Source organism: Rhinoderma darwinii, chromosome 2, assembly GCF_050947455.1.
Source record: "Rhinoderma darwinii isolate aRhiDar2 chromosome 2, aRhiDar2.hap1, whole genome shotgun sequence".
NCBI lineage: Eukaryota > Metazoa > Chordata > Amphibia > Anura > Rhinodermatidae > Rhinoderma > Rhinoderma darwinii.
Window position 1 is genome coordinate 8,689,636 of NC_134688.1, and position 16,421 is coordinate 8,706,056.

At 38.2% G+C, this 16,421-nt stretch overlaps 1 protein-coding gene across 3 annotated transcripts in view; it reads right to left on the minus strand.

Moving 5' to 3' along the window:
- FCHSD2 (FCH and double SH3 domains 2) overlaps nt 1-16,421 on the minus strand; it is a 162,406-nt gene that overhangs the window by 70,885 nt on the left and 75,100 nt on the right. For all 3 annotated transcript variants that reach the window (XM_075851328.1, XM_075851327.1, XM_075851326.1), the window contains exons 4-6: nt 13,378-13,454; nt 10,303-10,447; nt 8,403-8,536 (exon numbers count right to left, since the gene is read on the minus strand). In XM_075851328.1, coding sequence (XP_075707443.1) covers nt 8,403-8,536; nt 10,303-10,447; nt 13,378-13,454 — 356 coding nt within the window. The remainder of the gene's footprint in view (nt 1-8,402; nt 8,537-10,302; nt 10,448-13,377; nt 13,455-16,421) is intronic.

Here is a 16,421-nt window from a genome sequence, read left to right on the forward strand (position 1 = left end):
AACTACTATAATACTGCCCCTATATACAAGAATATAACTACTATAATACTGCCCCTATATACAAGAATATAACTGCTATAATACTGCCCCCTATATACAAGAGCACAACTACTATAATACTGCCCCCTATATACAAGAATATAACTACTATACTACTGCCTCCTATATACAAGAATATAACTACTATAATACTGCCCCTATATACAAGAATATAACTACTATAATACTGCCCCTATATACAAGAATATAACTACTATAATACTGCCCCCTATATACAAGAATATAACTACTATAATACTGCCTCCTATATACAAGAATATAACTACTATAATACTGCTCCCATATACAAGAATATAACTACTATAATACTGCCCCTATATACAAGAATATAACTACTATAATACTGCCCCCTATATACAAGAATATAACTACTATAATACTGCCCCCTATATACAAGAATATAACTACTATAATACTGCCCCTATATACAAGAATATAACTGCTATAATACTGCTCCCTATATACAAGAATATAACTACTATAATACTGCCCCCTATATACAAGAATATAACTACTATAATACTGCCCCTATATACAAGAATATAACTACTATAATACTGCCTCCTATATACAAGAATATAACTACTATAATACTGCCTCCTATATACAAGAATATAACTACTATAATACTGCCCCCTATATACAAGAATATAACTACTATAATACTGCCCCTATATACAAGAATATAACTACTATAATACTGCCCCCTATATACAAGAATATAACTACTATAATACTGCCTCCTATATACAAGAATATAACTACTATAATACTGTTCCTATATACAAGAATATAACTACTATAATACTGCTCCTATATACAAGAATATAACTACTATAATACTGCCTCCTATATACAAGAATATAACTACTATAATACTGTTCCTATATACAAGAATATAACTACTATAATATTGCCCCTATATACAAGAATATAACTACTATAATACTGCCCCTATATACAAGAATATAACTACTATTATGCTGCCTCCTATATACAAGAATATAACTACTATAATACTGCCCCCTATATACAAGAATATAACTACTATAATACTGCCCCTATATACAAGACTATAACTGCTATAATACTGCCCCTATATACCAGAATATAACGACTATAATACTGCCTCCTATGTACAAGAATATAACTACTATAATACTGCCCACATATACAAGAATATAACTACTATAATACTGCTCCTATGTACAAGAATATAACTGCTATAATACTGCCCCTATATACAAGAATATAACTACTATTATGCTGCCTCCTATATACAAGAATATAACTACTATAATACTGCCCCCTATATACAAGAATATAACTACTATAATACTGCCTCCTATATACAATAATAGAACTACTATAATACTGCTCCTATATACAAGAATATAACTACTATAATACTGCCCCTATATACAAGAATATAACTACTATAATACTGCCCCCTATATACAAGAATATAACTACTATAATACTGCTCCTATATACAAGAATAGAACTAATATAATACTGCCCCCTATATACAAGAATAGAACTACTATAATACTGCCCCTATATACAAGAATATAACTACTATAATACTGCCCCCCTATATATAAGAATATAACTACTATAATACTGCCCCTATATACAAGAACATAATTACTATAATTCTGCTCCTTATATACAAGAATATAACTCCTATAATACTGCCCCTATGTACAAGAATATAACTACTATAATACTGCCCCTATATACAAGAACATAACTACTATAATACTGCCCCCTATATACAAGGATATAACTACTATAATACAGCTCCTATATACAAGAATATAACTACTATAATACTGCTCCTATATACAAGAATATAACTACTATAATACTGCCCCTATATACAAGAATATAACTACTATAATACTTCCCCTATATACAGGAATATAACTACTATAATACTGCTCCTATATACAAGAATATAACTACTATAATACTGCCTCCTATATACAAGAATATAACTACTATAATACTGCCTCTTATATACAAGAATATAACTACTATAATACTGCCCCTATATACAAGAATATAACTAATATAATACTGCCCCCTATATACAAGAATATAACTACTATAATACTGCTCCCTACATACAAGAATATAACTACTATAATACTGCTCCTATATACAAGAATATAACTACTATAATACTGCTCCTATATACAAGAATATAACTAATATAATACTGCCCCTATATACAAGAATATAACTACTATAAGGGCGGGTTCACACATAGCGGAATTTCACTTAAATTCCGCTGCGGACACTCCGCAGCGTTAATCCGCAGCGGAGCCGTTTCTCCATTGACTTTCACTTTAATTTAGCAGTGTTCGTTTACACGATGCGTACAATTCCGCTGCGGAGCATAGGCTGCGGAGCGGAATTTGGTGTCCGCAGCATGCTCTGTCTGTTGTGGAGCAGTGGCGGACTGGTTGCGGACTCATGGCGGAATTTCTCCATTGACTTCAATGGAGAGTCAAAATTCCGCAATGAAGTCCGCAGATCTTATGTGTGCTGCGGAGCGTATTGTTTTTACTACCATGACATTTCTTCATTCTGGCTGGACCTATGTATTTCTAGGTCTAGAGCCAGACTGAGGAAGTCAATGGGGCTCCCGTAATGACGGGAGCGTTGCTAGGAGACGTCTGTAAATAGTCACTGTCCAGGGTGCTGAAAGAGTTACGCGATCGGCAGTAACTGTTTCTGCACCCGGGACAGTGACTACCGATCTCAATATACATGTATCTGTAAAAAAAAATATAAGTTCATACTTACCGAGAACTCCCTGCGTCTGTCTCCAGTCCGGCCTCCCAGGATGACGTTTCAGTGTAAGTGACGGCTGCAGCCAATCACAGGCCAAGCACAGGCTGCAGCGGTCACATGGACTGGAGCGTCATCCAGGGAGGTCGGGCCGGATGCCGAAAGAGGGACGCGTCACCAAGACAACGGGCGGTAAGTATGAATTTCTTTGACTTTCACTAGGGAAAGTGCTGTCCCTTCTCTCTATCCTGCACTGAATAGGGAGAAGAGAAGCACTTTTCCTGCAGTCCGCAGCGGCCAGTCCGCATCAATTTTCTGCACATTTTGTGCAGATCCGCTGCAGAATCTGCAACGCAGATTCTGTGCGGCATTGATGCGGACAGTTGCGGAGGAATTCCGCCATGTGTGGTCATGCCCTAATACTGCCCCTATGCACAAGAATATAACTACTATAATACTGCCCCCTATGTACAGGAATATAACTACTATAATACTGTCCCTATATACAAGAATATAACTACTATAATACTGCCTCTATATACAAGAATATAACTACTATAATACTGCCCCCTATATACAAGAATATAACGACTATAATACTGCCCCCTATATACAAGAATATAACTACTATAATACAGCTCCTATATACAAGAATATAACTACTATAATACTGCTCCTATATACAAGAATATAACTACTATAATACTGCCTCTATATACAAGAATATAACTACTATAATACTGCCCCTATAAACAAGAATATAACGACTATAATACTGCCCCCTATATACAAGAATATAACTACTATAATACAGCTCCTATATACAAGAATATAACTACTATAATACTGCCCCCTATATACAAGAATATAACTACTATAATACTGCTCCTATATACAAGAATATAACTACTATAATACTGCCTCTATATACAAGAATATAACTACTATAATACTGCCCCTATAAACAAGAATATAAAGACTATAATACTGCCCCCTATATACAAGAATATAACTACTATAATACTGCTCCTATATACAAGAATATAACTACTATAATACTGCCCGCTATATACAAGAATATAACTACTATAATACTACTCCTATATACAAGAATATAACTACTATAATACTGCCTCTATATACAAGAATATAACTACTATAATACTGCTCCTATGTACAAGAATATTACTACTATAATACTGCCCCTATATACAAGAATATAACTACTATAATACTGCCCCCTATATACAAGAATATAACTACTATAATACTGCTCCTATATACAAGAATTTAACTACTATAATACTGCTCCTATATACAAGAATATAACCACTATAATACTGCCTCCTATATACAAGAATATAACTACTATAATACTGCTCCTATATACAAGAATATAACTACTATATTACTGCCCCCTATATACAAGAATATAACTACTATAATACTGCTCCCTATATACAAGAATATAACTACTATAATACTGCCTCCTATATACAAGAATATAACTACTATAATACTGCTCCCTATATACAAGAATATAACTACTATAATACTGCCCCCTATATACAAGAATATAACTACTATAATACTGCTCCCATATACAAGAATATAACTACTATAATACTGCCCCTATATACAAGAATATAACTACTATAATACTGCCCCTATATACAAGAATATAACTGCTATAATACTGCCCCCTATATACAAGAGCACAACTACTATAATACTGCCCCCTATATACAAGAATATAACTACTATAATACTGCTCCCATATACAAGAATATAACTACTATAATACTGCCCCTATATACAAGAATATAACTACTATAATACTGCCCCCTATATACAAGAATATAACTACTATAATACTGCCCCTATATACAAGAATATAACTACTATAATACTGCCCCTATATACAAGAATATAACTGCTATAATACTGCTCCCTATATACAAGAATATAACTACTATAATACTGCCCCCTATATACAAGAATATAACTACTATAATACTGCCCCTATATACAAGAATATAACTACTATAATACTGCCTCCTATATACAAGAATATAACTACTATAATACTGCCTCCTATATACAAGAATATAACTACTATAATACTGCCCCCTATATACAAGAATATAACTACTATAATACTGCCCCCTATATACAAGAATATAACTACTATAATACTGCCCCCTATATACAAGAATATAACTACTATAATACTGCCCCCTATATACAAGAATATAACTACTATAATACTGCCTCCTATATACAAGAATATAACTACTATAATACTGTTCCTATATACAAGAATATAACTACTATAATACTGCTCCTATATACAAGAATATAACTACTATAATACTGCCCCTATATACAAGAATATAACTACTATAATACTGCTCCTATATACAAGAATATAACTACTATAATACTGCTCCTATATACAAGAATATAACTACTATAATACTGCCCCCTATATACAAGAATATAACTACTATAATACTGCCCCCTATATACAAGAATATAACTACTATAATACTGCCCCTATATACAAGAATATAACTACTATAATACTGCTCCTATATACAAGAATATAACTACTATAATACTGCCCCTATATACAAGAATATAACTACTATAATACTGCCCCCTATATACAAGAATATAACTACTATAATACTGCCTCCTATATACAAGAATATAACTACTATAATACTGCTCCCATATACAAGAATATAACTACTATAATACTGCCCCTATATACAAGAATATAACTACTATAATACTGCCCCTATATACAAGAATATAACTGCTATAATACTGCCCCCTATATACAAGAGCACAACTACTATAATACTGCCCCCTATATACAAGAATATAACTACTATACTACTGCCTCCTATATACAAGAATATAACTACTATAATACTGCTCCCATATACAAGAATATAACTACTATAATACTGCCCCTATATACAAGAATATAACTACTATAATACTGCCCCCTATATACAAGAATATAACTACTATAATACTGCCCCTATATACAAGAATATAACTGCTATAATACTGCCCCCTATATACAAGAATATAACTACTATAATACTGCCCCTATATACAAGAATATAACTGCTATAATACTGCCCCCTATATACAAGAATATAACTACTATAATACTGCCTCCTATATACAAGAATATAACTACTATAATACTGCTCCCATATACAAGAATATAACTACTATAATACTGCCCCTATATACAAGAATATAACTACTATAATACTGCCCCTATATACAAGAATATAACTGCTATAATACTGCCCCCTATATACAAGAGCACAACTACTATAATACTGCCCCCTATATACAAGAATATAACTACTATAATACTGCCTCCTATATACAAGAATATAACTACTATAATACTGCCCCTATATACAAGAATATAACTACTATAATACTGCCCCCTATATACAAGAATATAACTACTATAGTACTGCCCCCTATATACAAGAATATAACTACTATAATACTGCCCCTATATACAAGAATATAACTACTATAATACTGCCTCCTATATACAAGAATATAACTACTATAATACTGCCCCCTATATACAAGAATATAACTACTATAATACTGCCCCCTATATACAAGAATATAACTACTATAATACTGCCCCCTATATACAAGAATATAACTACTATAATACTGCCTCCTATATACAAGAATATAACTACTATAATACTGTTCCTATATACAAGAATATAACTACTATAATACTGCTCCTATATACAAGAATATAACTACTATAATACTGCCCCTATATACAAGAATATAACTACTATAATACTGCTCCTATATACAAGAATATAACTACTATAATACTGCTCCTATATACAAGAATATAACTACTATAATACTGCCCCCTATATACAAGAATATAACTACTATAATACTGCCCCCTATATACAAGAATATAACTACTATAATACTGCCCCTATATACAAGAATATAACTACTATAATACTGCTCCTATATACAAGAATATAACTACTATAATACTGCCCACTATATACAAGAATATAACTACTATAATACTGCCTCCTATATACAAGAATATAACTACTATAATACTACACCTATATACAAGAATATAACCACTATAATACTGCTCCTATATACAAGAATATAACTACTATAATACTGCTCCTATATACAAGAATATAACTACTATAATACTGCCTCCTATGTACAAGAATATAACTACTATAATACTGCTCCTATATACAAGAATATAACTACTATAATACTACTCCTATATACAAGAATATAACCACTATAATACTGCTCCTATATACAAGAATATAACTACTATAAGGCGGAGTTCACAGTGAGGTTTTTTGCAGGCGGAATTTCTGCCTCAAAATTCAGTTTGGAAGTTTGAGACAGATATTCCCCTCCCTGCACGCAGATTTTCGCTGCGTTTTTCGCCCGTGGCCATTGATCGCCAGGGGCATAAATACCGCAAAATACGCTTTCCCTGCCTCCCATTGATAGCATGTCCCTTCTTCCTCCCGCGAGATGTATTTACCAATCAATGGGAGGCATTTTCGGGCTGTTTTTGACGAGTTTTGCGGCACGGTCTCCGCGTCAAAAAACTCTGTGTGAACATACCCTAATACTGCCCCATATGTATAAGAATATGTAGCTGAACAGGTATACAAATAAAATTCCTCCAGTAGGAAACGTAGGCGACGACGGCACATCGTCCATCTAGTCGGCCCTTATATTCCTTCCATTTACGTGGTCTCTCAGGAGAGATATATATATATTTTTCTCCCGGCAAGTTTCCATTCACTTATTGTTGATTTTTGAACCACATCTGCTGGAAGTTTGCTTTAGCACCTACTACTCTCTCAGTAACATAATCATATAACAAGATTTAATAGTAGATAGAATGGGAGACAATTTGTGGACAGCTGTTTTGGTCGGTTAGATCTCCGCAGGATGGAACAAGATATTAGATATTTCTGTTGCCTTTAATAATATTTCTTATGGAAAAAGCAGCGGATCGGGAGACTCGGGCGATGCTCTCTGGGAAAAGTATGGCGCATGAACGCTCCAGGAGTAATTACCCCTTCACCTACTGTCTTCTGTAATGAGATGCTGTTTTTCGGGTTACTGCCCCTAGGTGGCGCTGCAGAGAGATTATTTTTCAGTAACTCTGCATCCTTTTCCCAGGAGCATTGCCTTTAGTCTGATGATCTTTTAAGGAGAACCCCTCTTTCTTGATAAGTTGGATTTGGAGACTCCATTTAGGTAGGTCCTAGGCATAAAATATATATATATATACTCTCAAGTATAAGGACCACATTCCAAGTCATTCTCTTCTTATCTGGAGAGGATCCAGTGTGCGTGCAGTCACAACTACTCCTTCCGCCGCTTAGACACGGCCAAGTGTTGCGCTGAATGGATGATTGTGAAGTCGCCGCGTCTCCGGCTAATAACATTAGACACAGGGAACTCACTTGGCATCGATGTCGGCTTTTTCTCGCATTCCATGCGCCATCTGCTCGGCCTCATAGTACTTCTTCTTGGCCTTGGCTAAATCCTTCACTGTCTCCTGGAGTTCCGTCTGGATCTTCGTCAGCTGGTCCACGCACTGCAAAACAAAAAACCTCTGCATGTATTATTGTCGCATCTGATCAGGCCGCAGCCAATTCCCATCATCCGAAGCTTATTCTAGAGGTTGTCACCCAGCTTTCCCAGACTCCTGAATGTCAATCTGACTATCTGTAGAGAGATACACCAGCAGCTGACATACCGCTGCACATCCAGACAGATTTGCTGCTCGGGAGTCTGGGAGAGCTGGGTGACAACCCATATTTGAGCTGTAAGAGCCATCATACAATACATGGCATTGACCGTTCATAGTAAATCTTACACTAATCTGTCAAGGAGTTCAGTATTTCAGGTCAATCAGTGATTTCTTACTTATTTTTGCTTCGGAGCCACTTTAACTTACATCACAATTCTGCTGGTTGTCACAGGAAACAGTCAGCAAGCTTGTTGTCAGACAACCTACAAACAGATTAGCTGAGCTCCTATAATGCCTGGGGCAGTTATATTTGTCTAATTCAGAGGACTGTACAGAGCCTGGTGTAAAGATGACATTTCCCAGAATGTAAACCACACCAAACAAGCAGAGGGGATTAAAGATTTCAGCTCTGAAGCCTGCAGAACAGTGAGTGCAGCTCTGGAGTATAATACATGATGTAACTCAGGATCAGTACAGGATAAGTAATGTATGTACACAGTGACTCCACCAGCAGAATAGTGAGTGCAGCTCTGGAGTATAATACAGGATGTAACTCAGGATCAGTACAGGATAAGTAATGTAATGTATGTACACAGTGACTCCACCAGCAAAATAGTGAGTGCAGCTCTGGAGTATAATACAGGATGAAACTCAGGATCAGTACAGGATACGTAATGTAATGTATGTACACAGTGATTCCACCAGCAGAATAGTGAGTGCAGCTCTGGAGTATAATACAGGATGTAACTCAGGATCAGTAGAGGATAAGTAATGTAATGTATGTACACAGTGACTCCACCAGCAGAATAGTGAGTGCAGCTCTGGAGTATAATACAGGATGTAACTCAGGATCAGTACAGGATAAGTAATGCAATGTATGTACCCAGTGACTCCACCAGCAGAATAGTGAGTGCAGCTCTGGAGTATAATACAGGATGTAACTCAGGATCAGTACAGGATAAGTAATGCAATGTATGTACCCAGTGACTCCACCAGAAGAATAGTGAGTGCAGCTCTGGAGTATAATACAGGATGTAACTCAGGATCAGTACAGGATAAGTAATGTATCTATATAGTGACGCCACCAGCAGAATAGTGAGTGCAGATCTGGAGTATAATACAGGATGTAACTCAGGATCAGCACAGGATAAGTAATATAATGTATGTACACAGTGACTCCACAAGCAGAATAGTGAGTGCAGCTCTGGAGTATAATACTGGATGTAACTCAGGATCAGTACAGGATAAGTAATGTAATGTATGTACACAGTGACTCCACCAGCAGAATAGTGAGTGCAGCTCTGGAGTATAATACAGGATGTAACTCAGGATCAGCACAGGATAAGTAATGTAATGTATGGGCACAGTGACTCCACAAGCAGAATAGTGAGTGCAGCTCTGGAGTATAATACAGGATGTAACTCAGGATCAGTACAGGATATGTAATGTATGTATACAGTGACTCCACCAGCAGAATAGTGAGTGCAGCTCTGGTGTATAATACAGGATATAACTCAGGATCAGTACAGGATAAGTAATATAATGTATGTACACAGTGACTTTCACTTATGTAGATTTTTTCTATATCGAACCTGTTAGAAGGTATTTACCTTTTTCAGCTGCTGCTCCTTGTACATTTTAACCGTCCTGGCGGGTTCTGAGATCAGGTTCCTGTAGTTCTCGCAGATGTTGATACGGGATTGCGCCACCTGTATCGTCCCTTCTAGGTAGGATTTCCATACTGTATAGATGTTCCTGAATGCGGAGAAAGATCTGAAGGTCACAGCAAAGCCACAAAATATCCCTGCAGTCTCTTATGTAACAGATTATTTTTGATGCATTATATTGGCATTTACGGACAGCAAGCAGAGATCTTTAAAGTGATGAGGAATTTAATTATTTATTTTACATCCCTTTAATAGCGCAGCCTGAGCTGGTGAATGACGGCAGCTGCTGTGACTCCTTTTCCACCTCTTCGTGCCAATCCAGTTTTGTCTGACAGTCTGGTTGCTAGGCATTTTTCTGCATTTTTTTTCTTTTTAAAGGGGCGTGCCCAGGAAGTCACAACATTGTAACACGAGTTTAAACTCACATTGTCAGCCGCACAATAGTGCACACATATACGCCAGGCTGGACCTACATACAGGTTTCCCCAAATATATGAAGCGCTGGCGACATCTTAAAAACCGGTCGTTGGTGCTGACATTTTTTCAGCGCCATTACAAGGAAAAGTAATGATACTTTACCCACAAAAAAATATCTGAAAAACAAAAAGCGAAACCCACAATGTCTCCTGTTGTCACTTTTATGATCCATCAGGTGAATTTATGGCTGACTGGGATATGCGGGGAATCAACTTGAAACGCGTTTCGCTAATTCACAACAGATCACACATAATAAAGGACGCAACTCTTTAAGTGGCACTTTCAAAGTGAGCAAAGCATCTCCTGATCGGTCCTAAAACGTCTCAGAGACATCCCATTGTGCTGGAAAACTCAAATGAGAAGCGAAACGCAGCTGTAATTCCAGGCAATCCGTGCTGTGCTTTTATCTGTCCTTATGAGCCGGGAAGTCACGTGATGATGAAAATGTGGCACTAAAATATTATAATAGAAAGTCTACAAAGTAAATGCCCCGTGAGAGGGATCCCATGGCCGCGTTCACGTGTACACGATCGCTTACACTTTTTTCCGGTAAAGTGTTTTTTTTTTCCATACGGCTTCCTGAATATGTAGTGCCCCAAATGGACATTAGGTCACAGTGAATATCTAAATATAATAATTGTAGGGTTACATCATGTGTAATGCTCCAATCACACCCAAAGCGGCACTCACAGTTTATCGGCTCTCAGGCTACAGGGCCTCATATTTATCTGCTTTTTAGCGAAGAGGTTAGTGAGCAGGCTTGTTGTCTGATGCCCCAATAGCTCCTATATAGCACTTCGTTTTTTCCTACAACTGATTAATATACTGCCTGGAGTAAAGACTCAATTTTCAGTACCAAGCAACAAAAGTCTCTGTGCAGACACTGAACAAGCAGGGAAATCCTGGGGGATTTTACTTCTGATGCTGCAAAATTGGGAGTGCAGTTCTGGAGTATAATACAGGATGTAACTCCGGATCAGTACAGGATAAGTAATGTAATGTATGTACAGAGTGACTCCACCAGCAGAATAGTGAGTACAGCTCTGGAGTATAATACAGGATGTAACTCAGGATCAATACAGGATAAGTAATGTAATGTATGTACACAGTGACTCCACCAGCAGAATAGTGAGTGCAGCTCTGGAGTATAATACAGGATGTAACTCAGGATCAGTACAGGATAAGTAATGTAATGTATGTACACAGGGACTCCACCAGCAGAATAGTGAGTGCAGCTCTGGAGTATAATACAGGATGTAACTCAGGATCAGTACAGGATAAGTAATGTAATGTATGTACAGTGACTCCACCAGTAGAATAGTGAGTGCAGCTCTGGAGTATAATACAGGATGTAACTCAGGATCAGTACAGGATAAGTAATGTAATGTATGTACACAGGGACTCCACCAGCAGAATAGTGAGTGCAGCTCTGGAGTATAATACAGGATGTAACTCAGGATCAGTACAGGATAAGTAATGTAATGTATGTACACAGTGACTCCACCAGCAGAATAGTGAGTACAGCTCTGGAGTATAATACAGGATATAACTCAGGATCAGTACAGGATAAGTAATATAATGTATGTATACAGTGACTCCACCAGCAGAATAGTGAGTGCAGCTCTGGAGTAGAATACAGGATGTAACTCAGGATCCGTACAGGATAAGTAATGTAATGTATGTACACAGTGACTCCACCAGCAGAAAAGTGAGTGCCGCTCTGGAGTATAAATACAGGATGTAACTCAGGATCAGTACATGATAAGTAATGTATGTACACAGTGACTCCACCAGCAGAATAGTGAGTGCAGCTCTGGAGTATAATACAGGATATAACTCAGGATCAGTACAGGATAAGTAATGTAATGTATGTACACAGTGACTCCACCAGCAGAATAGTGAGTGCAGCTCTGGAGTATAATACAGGATGTAACTCAGGATCAGTACAGGATAAGTAATGTTATGTATGTACACAGTGACCCCACCAGCAGAATAGTGAGTGCAGCTGTGGAGTATAATACAGGATGTAACTCAGGATCAGTACAGGATAAGTAATGTAATGTATGTACACAGTGACTCCACCAGCAGAATAGTGAGTGCAGCTCTGGAGTATAATACAGGATGTAACTCAGGATCAGTACAGGAGAAGTAATGTAATGTATGTACCCAGTGACTCCACCAGCAGAATAGTGAGTGCAGCTCTGGAGTATAATACAGGATATAACTCAGGATCAGTACAGGATAAGTAATGTAATGTATGTACACAGTGACTCCACCAGCAGAATAGTGAGTGCAGCTCTGGAGTATAACACAGGATCAGTACAGGTTCAGTAATGTAAGTACAAAGTTACTCCATTGTTAATCAGAAATATTGCTCAAAAGTGAACACACTCTAATTATTCATCCCCCCAATAGGGGTGTCCTAGTAGCGGGCCCTTCCACCATGATGAACTTGTAGCAGAGAATATTAACAATAAGGTGGAGTTTACAGTGTCAACAATCCACAGACATCACTGAGCAGGAAAGGAAAATACCAGTTACCTGTACTCGCTCCTCTCCTCCGGCTTCACTACGGGCCACTCTTTCTTCAGGTACTGGCTGGCTAGCTTCTGAATGGTCTGCAGAAACAAAACACAAACAGGTTTAGAAGTCGGAAGTCTCTAAAAGAGGCAACGAGATCAAATTATGCATACAGTAAGTTTGGAGTTACATTCCCTGCAGGATAGGATGTGTAGGGTGGGTCGTACTGAGGAAGGAGGGGGCCATCTCCGTGATCTTTGACTATGTCAAACACGATCCATGTACTATCAGACTTTGCTCTACTTTTTACCATGTACATTATGTACATATCTTGAATACACAGTTACATACTATCCCATACTCCAGTCACATCCAGAGCTGCATTCAGATATCTGCTAAATTCTTCCTGAGTGTTGCAGCTTATCGACTCAGCATTCATAAACAACATGCTCTGCGGTGATGCTTTGGGATGGGTGCTGAAAACTTTGGCTATGATCTACAATGGATGTGCAGTAAGTCACCATCTAGTCCTATACTTGCATGAATCCCCTCTCAATCTAGCTCCATCCTTGTGTAAACACATTGCCATCTAGCTCCATCCTTTGTAGAAACATGTTACCATCTAGCTCTAGCTTGAATAAAACACATCACCATCTAGCTTCAGTCTAGAATGAAACACGTTGCCATCTATCCTCAGCCTAGTATAAACCACATCGTCATCTATCCTGAGCCTAGTATAAGCCACAAGGCTATCTATCCTGAGCCTAGTATAAGCCACATCGCCATCTATCCTCAGCCTAGTATAAACCACATCGCCATCTAGCTCCAGCCTAGTATAAACCACATCACCATCTATCTCCAGCCTAGTACAAACCACATCGCCATCTAGTTCCAGCCTAGTACAAACCACATCGCCATCTAGCTCCAGTCTAGTATAAACCACATCGCCATCTATCCTCAGCCTAGTATAAACCACATCGCCATCTAGCTCCAGCCTTGTATAAACCACCTCGCCATATATCCTCAGCCTAGTATAAACCACATCGCCATCTATCCTCAGCCTAGTATAAACCACATCGCCATCTATCCTCAGCCTAGTATAAACCACATCGCCATCTATCCTCAGCCTAGTATAAACCACATCGCCATCTATCCTCAGCCTAGTATAAACCACCTCGCCATCTATCCTCAGCCTAGTATAAACCACTTCGCCATCTATCCTCAGCCTAGTATAAACCACATCGCCATCTATCCTCAGCCTAGTATAAACCACATCGCCATCTATCCTCAGCCTAGTATAAACCACATCGCCATCTATCCTCAGCCTAGTATAAAACACATCGCCATCTATCCTCAGCCTAGTATAAACCACATCGCCATCTATACTCAGCCTAGTATAAACCACCTCGCCATCTATCCTCAGCCTAGTATAAACCACTTCGCCATCTATCCTCAGCCTAGTATAAACCACATCGCCATCTATCCTCAGCCTAGTATAAACCACATCGCCATCTATCCTCAGCCTAGTATAAACCACATCGCCATCTATCCTCAGCCTAGTATAAACCACATCGCCATCTATCCTCAGCCTAGTATAAACCACATCGCCATCTATCCTCAGCCTAGTATAAACCACATCGCCATCTATCCTCAGCCTAGTATAAACCACCTCGCCATCTATCCTCAGCCTAGTATAAACCACTTCGCCATCTATCCTCAGCCTAGTATAAACCACATCGCCATCTATCCTCAGCCTAGTATAAACCACATCGCCATCTATCCTCAGCCTAGTATAAACCACATCGCCATCTATCCTCAGCCTAGTATAAACCACATCGCCATCTATCCTCAGCCTAGTATAAACCACATCGCCATCTATACTCAGCCTAGTATAAACCACCTCGCCATCTATCCTCAGCCTAGTATAAACCACTTCGCCATCTATCCTCAGCCTAGTATAAACCACATCGCCATCTATCCTCAGCCTAGTATAAACCACATCGCCATCTATCCTCAGCCTAGTATAAACCACATCGCCATCTATCCTCAGCCTAGTATAAAACACATCGCCATCTATCCTCAGCCTAGTATAAACCACATCGCCATCTATCCTCAGCCAAGTATAAACCACATCGCCATCTATCCTCAGCCTAGTATAAACCACATCGCCATCTATCCTCAGCCTAGTATAAACCACATCGCTATCTATCCTCAGCCTAGTATAAACCACATCGCCATCTATCTTTAGCCTAGTATAAAACACATCGCCATCTATCTTTAGCCTAGTATAAAACATATCGCCATCTAGCTAAAGTCTAATAAAAACAAAACATTGCCATCCAACCTCAGCCCTGTGTGAAACGCGCCGCCATCTAGCTTCAGCCTTGTAAGAAACCCATCGCCATCTATCCTCAGCCTAGTATAAACCACATCGCCATCTATCCTCAGCCTAGTATAAACCACCTCGCCATCTATCCTCAGCCTAGTATAAACCACTTCGCCATCTATCCTCAGCCTAGTATAAACCACATCGCCATCTATCCTCAGCCTAGTATAAACCACATCGCCATCTATCCTCAGCCTAGTATAAACCACATCGCCATCTATCCTCAGCCTAGTATAAAACACATCGCCATCTATCCTCAGCCTAGTATAAACCACATCGCCATCTATCCTCAGCCTAGTATAAACCACATCGCCATCTATCCTCAGCCTAGTATAAACCACATCGCCATCTATCCTCAGCCTAGTATAAACCACATCGCCATCTATCCTCAGCCTAGTATAAAACACATCGCCATCTATCCTCAGCCTAGTATAAACCACATCGCCATCTATCCTCAGCCAAGTATAAACCACATCGCCATCTATCCTCAGCCTAGTATAAACCACATCGCCATCTATCCTCAGCCTAGTATAAACCACATCGCTATCTATCCTCAGCCTAGTATAAACCACATCGCCATCTATCTTTAGCCTAGTATAAAACATATCGCCATCTAGCTAAAGTCTAATAAAAACAAAACATTGCCATCCAACCTCAGCCCTGTGTGAAACGCGCCGCC